The 17,023-nt window shown below is 38.8% G+C and overlaps 1 protein-coding gene across 1 annotated transcript in view; it reads right to left on the bottom strand.

Annotated features, from left to right (window-relative positions):
* Positions 1 to 17,023, bottom strand: part of LOC150086753 (dynein regulatory complex subunit 11-like) — a 283,392-nt gene that overhangs the window by 196,044 nt on the left and 70,325 nt on the right. Inside the window, exon 5 of the mRNA XM_090372244.1 lies at positions 10,639 to 10,827. Coding sequence (XP_090228370.1) covers positions 10,639 to 10,827 — 189 coding nt within the window. The remainder of the gene's footprint in view (positions 1 to 10,638; positions 10,828 to 17,023) is intronic.

Here is a 17,023-nt window from a genome sequence, read left to right as displayed (position 1 = left end):
TGACAGATGGAAGTTTGTTCCAGCAATCAACCACCTGCTGACTAAAGGCAAACTTCCACACATCTATCCTACATCTGTCTTTCCTGATTTTGAATTTAAACCATCTCAGGCAATTATTCTGAGCAAGAGGAAGAATCCTATCGGCATTGAGCATGTTCAAACCATTCAAGGCTTTATACACCGCAATCAGATCACCTTGCAGGTGCCTAGGCTCCAGACACTGTAATTTGCAAAACTTAAGCGTTTCTTCGTAAAAGCAACCCTTTCTTCCATTCACTAATTTTGTTGTGATTCTCTGTCGTAGAGCTGTTGTTCCAACAGCTCTACATCCTTCTTAAAATGAGGCTTCCAGACCTGTATACAGTACTCAAGGTGTGGCCTGCCCATTGCCTTATACAAGGGAATAATCACCTCCTTATCCCTGCTAGAAAAATTCCTGTATATCATTGACAAGACACCATGAGCTACTCTTGCAGACCGTCTGCACTGCTCAGAAAACTTCGTATCTGCCTGCACAATTACCCCCAGGTCCTTTTCACTCTCAACCACTGTCAGTGTAGTACCACACAGTTGATACATTACTCTGGAGTTACTGCTTCCCATATGCAGTACTTGACATTTGTCAATGTTAAACTTCATTTGTCACCTCTCAGCCCATCTGCTCAACTTTTCTAGATCCTGTTGCAGCAGTGCACTGTCATTAACAACCCTGCCGACCTTTGTATCATCTGCAAACTTGGACATTAAGCCTGATATACCATCATCAATATCATTTATAAATACAGTAAACAACAATGAACCCAACACTGAACCCTGAGAGACTCCACTAATAACATTAGTCCACGAAGAGCAGTGTCCATTGATTACCACTCTTTGTCTTCTCCCACTCAACCATCCCTTTATCCATAACAGCAATTTGCCTCCAGTGCCACACTTCTCCAATTTGTGCAGCAGTCTTCTGTGTACAACAGTATCAAAAGCCTTTCTAAGATCCAAATATATGATATCAAAATTATTCTTTGCATCCAGTTCCTTTGTGACCACATCATAGTATCCAATCAAATTGGTCAGACAAGACTTTCCCTTAATAAAACCATGCTGTGTCCGAGCTATAACTGAAGTCTTGTCTAGATGAACCTGCAATGCTTCTTTAACCAGTGCCTCCATTAATTTCCCTGGAACAAAAGTTAAACTAACAGGTCTGTAATTACCTGGGTCCAGTGGCGGATTTCCACACAGGCGCACGAGGCATGCGCCGGGGGCCTCTTAAACTGAGGGGACCTCAAATCTCAGGTCGAAAAAAAAAAAAAATAATAAAATCGTTACTGAATAAAACTATAATTTAATATGAGAAGTTAGTAAACTCTTATGCGAATATCCCCACATATTATATGAAATATCTATGCGAACTAAGTAAATCTGAAGTAGAATACATATTATCATTAATGCTAGATTTTATGTATTAATGTTAGATTTGGGAGGGATGGTAGTGTCATTTTTTCATTTAAACATTAGTTAAAATATGTATGAAAGAATTGTGCAACCATAAGAATTAAAATCGCAACACCAAATGTAGAGCGCGTGCTATAGTAAAAACGTGCGCATAGAATGCACACTGTAGTGGTACCGAAAATATTTAGGGGGGGCTCAAAATTGAATTGCGCCTGGGGCCTCTCAAGTGCTAAATCCGCCACTGCCTGTGTCTCCCTTTGATCCTCCTTTGTGGATTGGGGTCACATTTGCACATTTCCAGTCCATAGGTACCTCCTGAGTCCAAGGAAGTTCTCATAATTATGGCTAAGGGTTTGCTTACTTCCTTTGCTGCCTCCTTTAATATAACTGGATAGATTCCATGCACACCCAGGTGACTTTCTCATGTTTATCTTCAACAATTTCTCCTCCACTTTACTCTCGGGTATTACAAGATTATCTAGCTTACTGCCAGAGTTTAATACACCTCTGCATTCCCCTCCCTGAATAACTCCTCATGTGTGAATGTAGAGGCAAAATATTCATAGTTTGTTAGCTATCTTGATATCATCAATATCAAGTAGACCAATCTGATTTATCCCCTTCCTTCTAGAGTTTACATAAGTAAAGGACTCTTTGCTGTTTTTCTGTGCATCCTTTGCCAAAGATTTCTCGCAATAATGCCTTTGCCTGCCTAACCTCCTTTGCGACTTGGTTACAGACCAGCTTATATCTATCATAGGCCTCTGTGTCACCTGTTAATTTATATGTATCCCATGCATTTTTCTTCTCTGCCACATGTCTAATTAGTTCATCTGACATCCATTTAGGTCTAAATCTTGAAGAATATTTCTTAGTTGGTATGAAAGCCTAGTAGCTTCCAAAATTATTTCTTTGAATGCTTCTCATTTTGAATTTACTGTTGGTAACATCATCAGCTGGTCCCACTGTATAGAATTTAAGAACTATCTCAGACCACTGTAGTCACCTTTATGAAAGCAAAAAGTCTTCCCTTTATCCCTGATGATAGTTATCTCTTTGAGTAAATCCCACTTCAGCACACTGTGATCACTGCCACCTAGTGGTTCCTTCATCTGCAGATTCTTAATGCATGAAGAATCACTACTGATAATCAGATCAAGAGTATTACTCCCTCTAGTTGTCTCCTGAACATGCTGCTATGGAAAATCATCACATCCAATAAATCCACAAAAGCCTTGCTAGTGTGTGAGTGACCAACCCACATATTCCAGTTAATCTCTGGAAAATTAAAATCCCCCATTATAAGACATTCTGATTTACTGGATCACTCTATTTTTCTGCACAATTGCTCATTATACTCATCAGATTCATTAAGCCCTGTTGCCTTGCAGGTCATTAGGCCTGCAGGACAACACAAATTCAGAAATCCAGAATGAGTCAATAATTAAGTCTCTTGCAGATGAGCTGCAAAGCAATTTCTTACTGGTGTTAATTGATTAGTAATATGCAAATCGAAGCTGGATATATCAAGACATAAATCTCCTAAACAAAATGAATCAGTTAACAGAAATAACATTCAATTCACCACCCGATCAGCAGAGCTAGATATTTTGACCTGTCACAATCCCGCTGAATTTGAATGTTGTCCAAATACTCAGGGAGACAATCACCTTACAGATGAACCTCATTTCCTTAATTTAGAAATCAGCAAAGTCCCAGTCATGAATCCATAAGTGGCAGCCCACCAAATTAGGTACCTAACCCCAAAATCAACCTGTTTTACCATCTGTGCTTCCATCTGCAAGTTTCTTGTCAAGCAACACCTTTACCTTCATGGAGAAAAATCCACACAACCTGATTCTGAAAAATCCAAACAGCCATTGCTCAACTGTCACGAACAAATCATCTTGGGCTAAAATTGCTGCTACCTGTCCCGTCTTGTCTCCTCAGCTGACAGCTAATGAGAACCCTCATTCATGCAGCTCTCCTTTTCAAATTAAGAATCACACTATTAATATCAAGGATAAAATTTCAGATTAGGATTGGTACCTCCATGTCCTCTATTCTGAGACAAATGAACTAGCTTCCCAACCTCCCATCACTGAAACCTTTTTATTTCCTGACTGGAGCCACTGAAAATAGCTGAGGATTTTGAGGTGGCAATGAGTGGAGAACTGCATACCAAAAACTGCAGGCCATAAACCTCATGGTGGCACAGACATCCATCCATACTTCAGGCATTTGAAACTAAATCCGAATTTGCTATTGTGTACACTGATACTGAAGCTACCTTTGGCAAATTTACTGAATGCTGAATTACTCCTCCTTTAAAGTGGTTTGCGACAGATGGGCCTTAAGATCTGTTGCATCTACATCAGTGTGACCAATTGGCTCCCTCCCTAATAAAGCTATTTTATGATCCAAAAAACTCCAAACCATCTACTTCAATTTCACCTTGTGAACAAAACCAACAGATGATATCACTCCCAGCATGACTAACAAACTGTGAAACTGCACTAGTGTCTGTTAACTGTCAGACACTAGTGCAACTACATCACACGTCCATCTCCAATCACTTTCTTGCCCCAACTACTGCTTATAAACTTGCCGATGTGACATCTCATAACACTGCTTTTCAATCACTACCAATTCAGAGTATAATTTCCACCAGGCCTACTCCGTCGAGATATCCAAATCATCAACAGACAGAGCAGCATTCATAAAAATTTCCTTTCAACCCACCCTTAAGAGCTTTCTACCAAAATGTCCAGAGCTTCAGAAGTAAGCTTGAGACTCTTGAATAACTCCTTTTGTCTAACAATGAAGATGTAATTTGCTTATCAGAAATATAGCTAGAACCTGACCATTCAACTGATAGAGATGGACCTGTGCCTCACTGCTTCTATTGGAATGAGCAGAAGCCTGGAAAACAAGATGCAGGATATTTCAGAGACTGCTGGGAGTCATTGCAGTACAAGTAAACACATGGGTTGTGTTAGAGTTGCTAAGAATAGGAACAGGTGCATGTATACTTGCGTGTACACCAGTGCTAGGAGTTTGGTAAATAAATTTGATGAATTTGAGGTATTGCTCAAAGCATCAAAGGCGGATATTGTTGGAATATCAGAGACATGGTGTCACACAGATATAAGGAATGCAGAAGTGAAATTTGGGAAGTATGTCTACAGAAAGGATAGTCAGGATAGGAAGGAAGGAGGGGTTATGCTATTAGTTAAGAAACACATAAAATCCAAGGAAGTGAAGCCAGTCGACATCACTGGACAGTGAGTGCAGTGTTGAGTCAGTTTGGTGTGACAAGCATTGGGAGATCAAAATTGAAAGTAGGAGTATGCTATAGGCCTAATGACTCTGATGAGTATAATAAGAAACTGTACAGGGAAATACAGTGGGCCAGTAAATCAGAGAGTCTTATAATGGGGGATTTTAATTTCCCAGATATTGACTGGAATTTGTGGGTTGGTCACTAACACACTAGCAAGGCTTTTGTGGATTTATTGGATGATTGTTTTCTACATCAGCATGTTCGGGAGGCAACTAGAGGGAGTAATACTCTTGATTTGATTATCAGTAGTGATTCTTCATGCATTAAGAATCTGCAGATAAAGGAACCACTAGGTGGCAGTGATTACAGTGTGCTGAAGTGGGATTTACTCAAAGAGGTAACTACCATCAGGGGTAAAGGGAAGGGATTTAGCTTTCATAAAGGCGACTACGATGGTCTGAGACAGTATTTAAATTCTATACAGTGGGACCAACTAATGATGTTACCAACAGCAAATTCAAAATGGGAAGCATTCAAAGAACTTATCTTGGAAGCTACTAGGCTTTACATACCAACTAAGAAATATTGTTCAAGGTTTAGGCCTAAATGGATGACAGACGAACTAATGAGACATATGGCAGAGAAGAAAAATGCATGGGATACATATAAATTAACCGCTGAAAATAAATAACAGTAGCCTTCTCTACTAGAGAAGCGTTATTTATTTGAAGTAACTCAATAATAGCTATCTTGTTGTGAAGGCAACCACATTATGAGATACAATTAAAACGATGCCTTCTACGCTACAATTGTAGCTCAAATATATGGGTTAACTATGGTGTATTTACACCAATATTATATATAAATTAACACACGACACAGAAGCTTATGATAGATATAAGTTGATCTGTAACCAAGTTACAAAGGAAGTTAGGCAGGCGAAGGCAGATTATGAAAAATCTTTGGCAAGGGATGCAAAGAAAAACAGCAAAGAGTTCTTTACTGGAAGGGGATGAATCAGATTGGTCCATTTGATATCGATGGTTCAACTGTTGATGATCCTGCTCAGGTAGCTAAGAAACTAAATGAATATTTTGCATCGACATTCACACATGAGGAGTTATTCAGCGAGGGGAATGCCAGAGATGCATTCAACTCTGACAGTAAGCTAGATAATCTTGTAAAAACTGAGAGTAAAGTGGAGGAAAAATTGTTGAAGATAAATACAAGAAAGGCACCTGGGGTGGATGGGATCTATCCAGTTATATTAAAGGAGGCAGCAAAGTAAGTAAGCAAACCCTTACCCATAATTATGAGAGCTTCCTTGAACTCAGGGGAGTTACCCATAGACTGGAGATGTGCAAATGTGACCCCAATTCATTGGGGTCACATTTGCACATCTTCAAATCAATTAAAGGAGGATCAAAGGCTGACACAAGTAATTATAGACCTGTGAGTTTAACTTCTGTTCCAGGAAAATTAATGGAGGCACTGGTTAAAGAAGCACTGCAGGATCATCTAGACAAGACTTCAGTTATAGCTCGGACGCAGCATGGTTTTGTTAAGGGGAAGTCTTGCCTAACCAGTTTGATTGGATACTATGATGCAGTCACAAAAGAACTGGATGCAGGGAATAACTTTTATATTATATACTTGGATCTTAGAAAAGCTTTTGATACTGTTGCACATGGAAGACTGCTGCACAAATTTGAGCAGTGTGGCAGTGGAGGCAAATTGCTGCTATGGATCAAGGGATGGTTGAGGGGGAGAAGACAGAGAGTGGTAATCAATGGGCACTGCTCATCGAGGACTAATGTTATTATTGGAGTCCCTCAGGTTTCAGTGTTGGGTCTATTATTGTTTTCTGTATTTATAAATAATATTGATGAGGGTATATCAAGCTTAATGTCCAAGTTTGCAGACGATACAAAGGTTGGCAGGGTTGTTAAGGACACTACTGACACTATGCTGCTGCAACAGGATCTGGAAAGGTTGAGCAGATGGGCTGAGAGGTGGCAAATGAAGTTTAACCTTGACAAATGTAAAGTACTACATACGGGAAACAGCAACCCCAGAGTAACGTATCAACTCTGTGGTACTACACTGACAGTGGTAGAGAATGAAAAGGACCTTGGGATAATTGTGCAGGCAGATATGAAGTTCTCTGAGCAGTGCAGACGGGCTGCAAGAGTAGCTCATGGTGTCTTGTCAATGATATACAGGAATTTTTCTAGCAGGGATAAGGAGGTGATTATTCCCTTGTATAAGGCAATGGTCAGGCCACACCTTGAGTACTGCATACAGGTCTGGAGGTCTCATTTCAAGAAGGATGTAGAGCTGCTGGAACGAGTACAGAGAAGGGCAACAAGATTAGTGAATGAAACAAAGGGTTGCTCTTACGAAGAAAGGCTTAAGTTTTGCAAATTACAGTGTCTGGAGACTAGGTACCGGCAAGGTGATCTGATAGAGGTGTATAAAGCTGTGAATGGTTTGAGCATGCTCAATGCTGATGGGATTCATCCTCTTGCTCAGAATAATCACCTGAGAGGGCATAAATTCAAATTGAGGAAAGACAGATGTAGGATAGATGTGCGGAAATTTGCCTTTAGCCAGCGGGTAGTTGGTTGGTGGAACAGTCTTCCATCCCTTGTTGTGGAAGTAGATAGCCTAAATTAATTTAAGGCGAGCTGGACAGGTATTTCGAACGAATGGAGGGGTGAAGTGGAAGTTTTTTTTTTTGGCTGATGTTGCATAAGCTTGATTCCTTGAATCATATGGCAATGCTAATGCTGGATTTTTACTGTTCTTCACATCAAGATCACATTCTAGAGGTGGCAGTGTTACCATCTTCATCAAAGATCCCAGCCTGAAATTTGCTCATGAAATTTCTAGTAACTCTTTATTTTATGAAGCAGTAATCATGATTGCGTAATTTTAATGCCTGTTTAATTGATCTAGCAGCAATTTACATTCTCCCAGTTCCAGTTATTGCAACAATTGATAATGCTATCGGCTGGATAACGAGAGTTACACCCCTCTGCTACTCATCTTCTCTGCAGAGATTTTAACCTTCCACTGTATCTGAGCCCTCTCCTACAGTGACTAATGAACAATCGCTTCCCATTAAATTTTACAATTTTTAATGAGGAGCCAACTAGTGGTGCTAATTATTTTGATTTGATTCTGTGCTCAGGCATTTGCAGAGTCAACATTCCACAAGAAATAGCCTTCAAATTAGATCATAACCCAATTGCATTACTTATTTTACTGCTTATGCTTAGCTTCAATTGGCATAATATTGTGGAGAAGAAGGTAATATTTTCTCCAGCTTTTCTTGATCCCAATAAGTGCCTCAAGGCAGCACAGTGTATTCCATGGTATGTGCTTGAAGGATGTGACCTAATCTTCACAGCTGATCTAATCACCAGATGGATAAATGCAATCACCCTCTATGCATCAGCCAAAACTGTATGCATTTCTCCAAGGACTGGAGCTTGGTGGACAAAAGATTTAGCATGCAGTTTTCACAATAAGCAGTATCCTCACAGGCAGTGGAAAATCTCTGGCAACCCAAGATCAGATCCTGTATTCCAGAGCAAGAGCTATTTTCAACCGACTCAAGCCATCAGCCATAAAGAGCTACACCAATGCTAACTTGTCTAAAGAAAGAGCGTCATACTTTTCCAGACAGAGCATCATTAATTCAAACCTTGATCTGGATAACTGGATGGACCACATTACCAGATTCAAAGCCAATTCTGCACTGAGTTTGCTCTTACAGATGACCTTTCCATCATTTCTATCACCATACAGTGACTTTTAAATGCTATAAACTCCCCACGTCCATCTAGTACAGCAGGCTGAGATAAGATAGCCTATTTCATCATTAAGTGCCTTCATTCTGAATGTATTGCTATCAATCTACAACTCAGTCCTTTCCACACGAATATTTTCTGCCCAACAGAATGAATACTCTGCAATCTCACCGGCTAAAGTTAAATGTCAACAAGCTCAAAAGATTTCAGACCTGTCTCAACCTCTTTCACTCTCCTCAAATTCTTAGAAAAGGTACTCTTTCCAGCATTAAGCCAACAGCTCATGCCAGAAACTGAAACTGTTCCACTTCACAGTTGCAAATAGATCAACCATAATAAACCTCATGGTGGCACAGACATCCATCCATACATCCTTCAGGCATTTGAAACTAAATCTGAATTTGCTATTGTGTACACTGATATTGAAGCTACTTTGACAGCCTAAGCATCACAGCCCTTCCCAGTATACTGCAATCCTTTTCAGGATTAATGCTGATCTACGAGGGGTTTCCGAAAAGTAAGGTAACACATTTTTTCTCTCGATGATGTTTAATAATATGAAGTTGAAATTACACACCAAGAAATAAGTGAACATGCCCTATTTCTCCACAAAGTCTCCAATTTTATTGATGCACTTGTCCCAACAATGGATCAGTTTATCAATACCACTACTGAAGAAGCATGTACCCACATGCAGTAACCAACATTGCACTGCCTGATGAACTTCCTCATCCGTGGTGAAATGCTTTCCTGAAAGGTGTTTTTACAGAGGGCCGAACAAATGGTAGTCTGAAGGCACTAAGTCTGGGCTGTAGGAGGGATGTGAGAGAGTTTCCCAACGATTACAGTGCAACCACTCACGAGTGGTGTGGAGTTGGTCGTTTGTGTTGAATGTTGGCTTTCAGTTTTTCCAATGTTGCACATTAAAGCTGTGCATTGATTGTTACTCCCTTCAGCAAGAAATCCACCAACAGAATGCCTTGGCAATCCCAGAACACTGTGGACATGACTTTTCGGACACTGAGAACAGTTTTGAATTTTTTGCGCACAGGAGATTGTGGATGTTTCTAGGTCATGGAGTCTTGTTTGCTCTCTGGGATAAAGTGATGAACCCATGTTTCATCTGCTGTGACTATGCTTGTTTGTTTGTTATTTGATTTTTAGGAGCATTAGCAGCTAAGGCCATATTGCTCCAGGGATATGCGGTGGTCATTCCCTGACCTTTCTGCATCCTCCGTTTTCGGTGGTCACGGGCTCGAACCCCGGTCTAATCAAGAAGCGTGTGCTATGCACTGCTGCTCCTGCCCGCCTGGCTATGGAGGCACCAATGTGTCTGTGACTATGCGAGCGAGAAAATCCTCTCCTTCATCGCTGTATCGCAGCAGGTTCTCCAGACACATTCCCATTCGTTTTGCTTTGTCCTCCTCTGACAATTATCGTGGCATCCAGCAGTATGCAACGGCAATATGGCCTTAGTTGCTAATGCTCCTAAAAACCAAATAACAACCAACCTTTCTATTTAAGTGTATCCCATCTCTGTAGAAGCAGTCTCTCTTGTTAACAAGCACAAAGCATGCTGAAAAAAATTCTACCCCACAAGCCTTGCACAATTTCTCCAGGGCTAAATTGATTGACAAGGCTCTCATCATATACTCCTTCCTATTGCATATCTGGGCAGAATTGCAGACACTTTAAAATTTCACCTTAACTCATGACTTTTTTTTCAACGTTGACCTGTACTTGTATCTGCTTCTTACTTATTTTAGTTTATATTACACTTATTGTACTTTTTACTTTTACCATGTATAATTTATTTGATTTTAGTCATAGTTATAAATTTTACTAGTCAGTGGATACTATCAACCTTTGTTCTCATTGTAGATAATTTTATAGAACTGAAGATAGATTGTGGTATTGAAATCCAAACCATTGACATGTAAACAGTGTCTTAAAATATATTATAAATTTATTTTATCTAATTTTGCTTTATTTCATATGACTGGTAATTATTCAATTATTTGACATATATAAATAACTACAGTATAACCATCTTCCACACCATATTTAGGAGAATAAAGCCACATATACCCTTTGAACTCGAACAGCTGCATCATGAACCATAAGAGCTGGTTTTACTTTTTTTTTCCCAAATGCTTTTTCCTCTTCTTCTTTTCTTCTTATTTCTTTCATTAGCTGTGACCTTAATCTACCTTGACGAGCTCGCTCGTGAATCTGAATGAGCTTCACTGCATCCTCAATGTTTAGAGCAAAACCTTTCTAAAATGAAATTATATCCTTGCAATTTCATAATATAACTAAAAAATATATAAAATATTAAGTTTATTATAAGATCATAAACAAGACTGGAACTAAAAAAAATTGAAATAAGTCATTTACTCCAACAAATAATACACACAACAGCTGCACTTAATTTATGTTGATATGACTAAAAAATGAATAGCAAATGCTTAGGCTAAGCATTTGCTATTCATTTTTTAGTCAGATTTATCACGGTATTATAAGGTTACTATAATTTCACTATTTATGTTGATATTTAACCATTTTCTGGCTTAGTGCTCATTTCAAGACAACTCAATCTGCTAGAAAACTATTACTGATTTATACTGGATTCTAACTTTCAGTTATGAACTTCATCACCTTCAAGGAACCTAATTTTAATATTGATGAGAAACAAATGTACCTACCAAAGCTGGGCTACTGTATTTTTCTTCACAAATTTTTCAATGGCAGTAAAAATAAAAACTGCATTACTGATGCAAATGACATAAAACTTTAAGTTGACGTGGATAATCATAATAATCCACAACAGAATCAGAATGAATTAAAGGGACCTGGGGGTGGTTGTGCAGGCAGATATGAAGTTTTCTGAACAGTGCAGACGGGCTGCAAGAGTAGCTCATGGTGTATTGTCGATGATATATAGGAATTTTTCTAGCAGGGATAAGGAGGTGATTATTCCCTTGTATAAGGCAATGGTCAGACCACACCTAGCGTACTGTATACAGGTCTGGAGGCCTCATTTCAAGAAGGATGTAGAGATGCTGGAACGAGTACAGAGAAGGGCAACAAGATTAGTGAATGGAACAAAGGGGTGCTCTTACGAAGAAAGGCTTAAGTTTTGCAAATTACAGTGTCTGGAGACTAGACACCGGCGAGGTGATCTGATAGAGGGTGTATGGTTTGAATGGTTTGAGCATGCTCAATGCTGATGGGATTCTTCCTCTTGCTCAGAATAATCACCTGAGAGGGCATAAATTCAAATTGAGAAAAGACAGATGTAGGATAGACGTGAGGAAATTTGCCTTTAGCCAGCGGGTGGTTAGTTGTGGAACAGACTTCCATCCCTTGTCGTGGAAGTTGATAGCCTAAATAAGTTTAAGGCTCAGCTGGACAGGTATTTCGAACGAACAGAGGGTGAAGTGGAAGTGGTTATTTTTTATTTATTTATTTATTTTTTATTTATTTATTTATTTTTTTTTGGGCTGATGCTGCATAAGCTTGCTTTCTTGTATCAAATGCCTCTACTAATGCTAATGCTAAATGCTAAGCTTCAGCACTATGTTCAACCTTAAAATTAACACTGTATTAATAAATCTGTTTATACAGATCTCAAAAATCTGACACTTAAATATTTTCCAAGTGTAGTCAAACATGCAAGGGCAGAGGGGAAATAGGCAGCCGGACATAAAAAAAACAAAAAAACAAAAAACACTGCACATACCAGATTTATGCATTATGTTCTGTTATAAATTTCCCAAATAACAATTTCTGTTTTACATATTTCCTATCCTGTATTCCTGTATTTCATTGTTACTATCAGATGAGAGATGATGTACAGGTTTCTCCTTACTATGCATTGAAAAATGCATAGTAAAAAAAAAAAAAATGAATAAAAAAATTAGCATGTGCTAGGTCCCAAACATGTTGGATTTATGAGGTTCTAAAGTATTTGTATCACAGAGAATAAACATTCAAACACCATGCACTTTGCTATCAGTAATATGCTAATAAAACACTAGGTGGTAGTGTTCATAATATAGTGGTGATGTTTGTTATTTGTTATTTGGTTTTTAGGAGCATTAGCAACTAAGGCCATATTGCTCCAGGATATGTGGTGGTCATTCCCTTGACCTTTCCGCATCCTCCGTATTTGGTGGTGACGGGCTCGAACCCTGGTCTAATCAAGAAGCGTGTGCTGCGCACTGCTGCTCCTTCCCACCTGGCTACGGAGGCGCCTTTATAGTGGTGAGGGATTTATTTAAAGATATATTGTCAAGGCTAATTATTTATTAATTAGAATAATTTATTAATTAGGCTAATTATTAATTAATAGTAATAATATATGTCAAGCCAAATATGCTAATTAAACACTAGGTGTCAGTGTTCATAATGTACTGATGAGAGATTTACTTAAAGATTTAACTACTGTCAAGGTAGCTTTCATAAAGATAGTTTTTAAATTCTTTTCAGTGGGACCAACTTATGACATGGTGGTAACCCATGGTGGTAACCCCTGGCACCACCACCATGCCGTGACGGGACTAATTGTATGTCTATCATTGCTGCAATTAAAGACATTACCAACATGGAATTTTCTATTCTACATGGAAAGCATTCAAGGAAATAATCAGAGAAGCTGCTAAGCTTTTTATACCAACTAAGAGATATTTTTCAAGGTTAAGACCTAATTGGATGTCAGATAAACTGATGACACTAGTGGCAGTGAAGAAAAATACGTGGGATGATTATAAATTAGCAGAGGCATTGAAAAGTTACAGTAAGTACAAACTAGTCTGCAGTCAAGTCACTAAGGAAGTCAGGCAAGCTAGGGCAGATTATAAGTCCTTCACTAAGAATGCAAAGAAAAGTAGTAAAGAATTCTTTGCTTATGTTAACACTATAAGAAAAGAAATAAACCACATTGGCCCACTGGAGCAGGATCATCACTATGATGATCCTGCTCAGATTGCTCACAAATTGAATAAATATTTTGCACCTACAGTCATGCACTAAGAATTTTTTTATGGATGGAAATAATAGCAGTATACCAAGTTATCACTGAGAGCTATGTGAATTTTTGATGACTGAGAAAAAAGTGGAAGAGTAATTGTTGAAGTTTAAAAGTAAATAAAGGAATTGATGAAATCTGTTCAATTATATTAATAAAAAGTAGGAACCGATGAAACTTATGAAATCTGGAACTGATGAAATCTGTTCAATTATATTAATAAAAAGCAGCAAGAGAGATAAGCAAACCATTGACCCAAATTATAAGAGCATCCTGGAAAGATAATGAAGACAGTGAGTAAATAAGTATTGCAGGATCACCTAGACAGGAATGCAGTTATACTGCAGTCACAGCATCTATTTGTGAAGGGATAATCTTGTCTGACAAATCTTACTGGATACTGTAACACAGTGACAAAGGACTGGATATAAAAAATAATTCTGACATCATATACTTAGATTTTAGTAAAACTTTACACTATTCCACACACACATAAAAGACTGCTGTATAAATTGAAGTAATGTGAAATTAAGGGCAAGTTACTGATATAGATAAAGAGATGGTTTAGTAGCAGAAGGCAGAGGGTGGTTGTAAATGGGCACTGCTATTCTTGCAGATTAATGTTAATAGTTGCATTCTTCGGTGCTGGGCCCCATATTGTTCTCAATATTTATTAACAATATCAGTGAAGGCATATTAAGCTTATTGTGTCAGTCTGCAGATGATAAAAAAAGGTTGGCAAGGTGGTTAACAAGGGATCAAAGCATATTACTGCAGCAAGACAAAGAAAAATTATGCAGTTGGGCTGACAAGTGGCAATTAAGAGTTAGCATTGATTAATGCAAAAATTTTTTTTTTTTCCCCCATTTTTTTTTAGGAGCATTAGCAACTAAGGCCATATTGAATTTTTTTTCAGCCTGGTCTGTACTTGTCAGGAGAGACTGCTTCTACAAGGATGGGATACACTTAAATAGAAAGGGTACAAAAATGTCTGCTGATGCTATCGAGGCAGTGTTAGGTGGGTCGGAAAACTGCTAGATTGGGGGGATATAAGGACTAATAGATTAACAGTAGCCACTGGCAGAGGTGAAAGTGATTCTTGCACTGCTTCTATTGGAATAAGCAGCAGCTTGGAAAATAAGATGCAGGATATTTCAGACTGTTGGGAGTCATTGGGGTACAAGTAAACACATGGGTTGTGTTAGGGTAGCTAAGAAAAAGAACAGGTGCATGTATACTTGCGTGTACACCAATGCTAGGAGTTTGGTAAATAAATTTGAAACAAAGCATCAAAGGCGGATATTGTTGGAATATATCAGAGATGTGGTGTCACACAGATATAAGTAATGCAGAACTGGAATTTGGGGAGTACAACGTCTACAGAAAGGATTGACAGGATAGGAAGGGAGGAGGGGTTATGCTATTAGTTAAGAAACACATAAAATCCAAGGAAGTGAAGCCAGTCGACATCGCTGAACAGTGCAGTGTCGAGTCACTTTGGTGTGACATAAGCATTGGGAGATAAAAATTGAGAGTAGGAGTGTGCTATAGGTCTAATGACTCTGATGAGTATAATAAGAAACTGTACAGGGAAATAGAGTGCACCAGTAAATCAGAGAGTCTTATAATGGGGGATTTTAATTTCCCAGATATTCACTGGAATTTGTGGGTTGGTCACTCACACACCAGCAAGGCTTTTGTGGATTTATTGGATGAATTTTTTCTAAATCAGCATGTTCGAGAGGCAACTAGAGGGAGCAATACTCTTGATTTGATTATCAGTAGTGATTCTTCATGCATTAAGAATCTGCAGATACAGGAACCACTAGGTGGGAGTGATCACAGTGTGCTGAAGTGGGATTTACTCAAGGAGGTAACTACCATCAGGGGTAAAGGGAAGGGTTATTGCTTTTGTAAAGGCGACTATGATGGTCTGAGACAGTATTTAAATTCTGTATGGTGGGACCAACTGATGATGTTACCAACAGCAAATTCAAAATGGGAAGCATTCAAAGAACTTATCTTGGAAGCTACTAGGCTTTACATACCAACTAAGAAATATTGTTCAAGGTTCAGGCCTAAACGGATGTCAGATGAACTAATGAGACATATGGCAGAGAAGAAAAATGCATGGGATACATATAAATTAACATGTGACACAGAAGCTTATGATAGATATAAGTTGATCTGTAACCAAGTTACAAAGGAAGTTAGGCAGGCGAAGGCAGATTACGAGAAATCTTTGGCAAGGGATGCAAAGAAAAACAGCAAGGAGTTCTTTACTTATGTAAACTCTAGAAGGAAGGGGATGAATCAGATTGGTCCACTTGATATCAATGGTTCCACTGTTCATGATCCTGCTCAGGTAGCTAACAAACTAAATCAATATTTTGCATCTACATTCACACATGAGGAGTTATTCAGGAAGGGGAATGCCATAGTTGAAGTAAACACTAGCAGTGAGCTAGATGATCTTGTAATAATTGAGAGTAAAGTGGAGGAGAAATTGTTGAAGATAAATACAAGAAAGGCACCTGGGGTGGATGGGATCTATCCAGTTATATTAAACGAGCCAGCAAAGGAAGTAAGCAATCCGTTAGCCATAACTATGAGAGGTTCCTTGGACTCGGGGGGAGGTACCCACAGACTAGAGATGTGCAAATGTAACCCCAATTCACAAAGGAGGATCAAAGGCTGACACAAGTAATTATAGACCTGTGAGTTTAACTTCTGTTCCAGGAAAATTAATGGAAGCACTGGTTAAAGAAGCACTGCAGGATCATCTTGACAAGAATTCAGTTATAGCTCGGACACAGCATGGTTTTGTTAAGGGAAGGTCTTGCCTGACCAATTTGATTGGATACTATGATGTAGTCACAAAAGAATTGGATGCAGGGAATAACTTTGATATTATATATTTGGATCTTAGAAAGGCTTTTGATACTGTTGCACATGGAAGATTGCTGCACAAATTGGAGCAGTGTGGCATTGGTGGCAAATTGTTGCTATGGATAAAGGGATGGTTGAGTGGCAGAAGACAGAGCGTGGTAATTAACGGACACTGCTCATCGTGGACTAATGTTATTAGATGGAGTCCCTCAGGGTTCAGTGTTGGGTCCATTGTTGTTTTCTGTATTTATAAATAATATTGATGATGGTATATCAAGCTTAATGTCCAAGTTTGCAGACGATACAAAGGTTGGCAGGGTTGTTAAGGATGCTACTAATGCTATGCTGCTGCAACGGGATCTGGAAAGGTTGAGCAGATGGGCTGAGAGGTGGCAAATGAAGTTTAACATTGACAAATGTAATGTACTACATATGGGAAACAGCAACCCCAGAGCAACGTATCAACTCTGTGGTACTACACTGATAGTGGTAGAGAATGAAAACGACCTGGGGGTAATTGTTCAGGCAGATATGAAGTTCTCTGAGTAGTGCAGA

Source organism: Mastigoproctus giganteus, chromosome 4 (genome assembly GCF_048544385.1).
Source record: "Mastigoproctus giganteus isolate SK-2022 chromosome 4, ASM4854438v1, whole genome shotgun sequence".
In the NCBI taxonomy this organism is placed as follows: domain Eukaryota; kingdom Metazoa; phylum Arthropoda; class Arachnida; order Uropygi; family Thelyphonidae; genus Mastigoproctus; species Mastigoproctus giganteus.
Note: the sequence above shows the minus strand (reverse complement) of the source record. Positions and strands in the feature narration are given on the sequence as shown.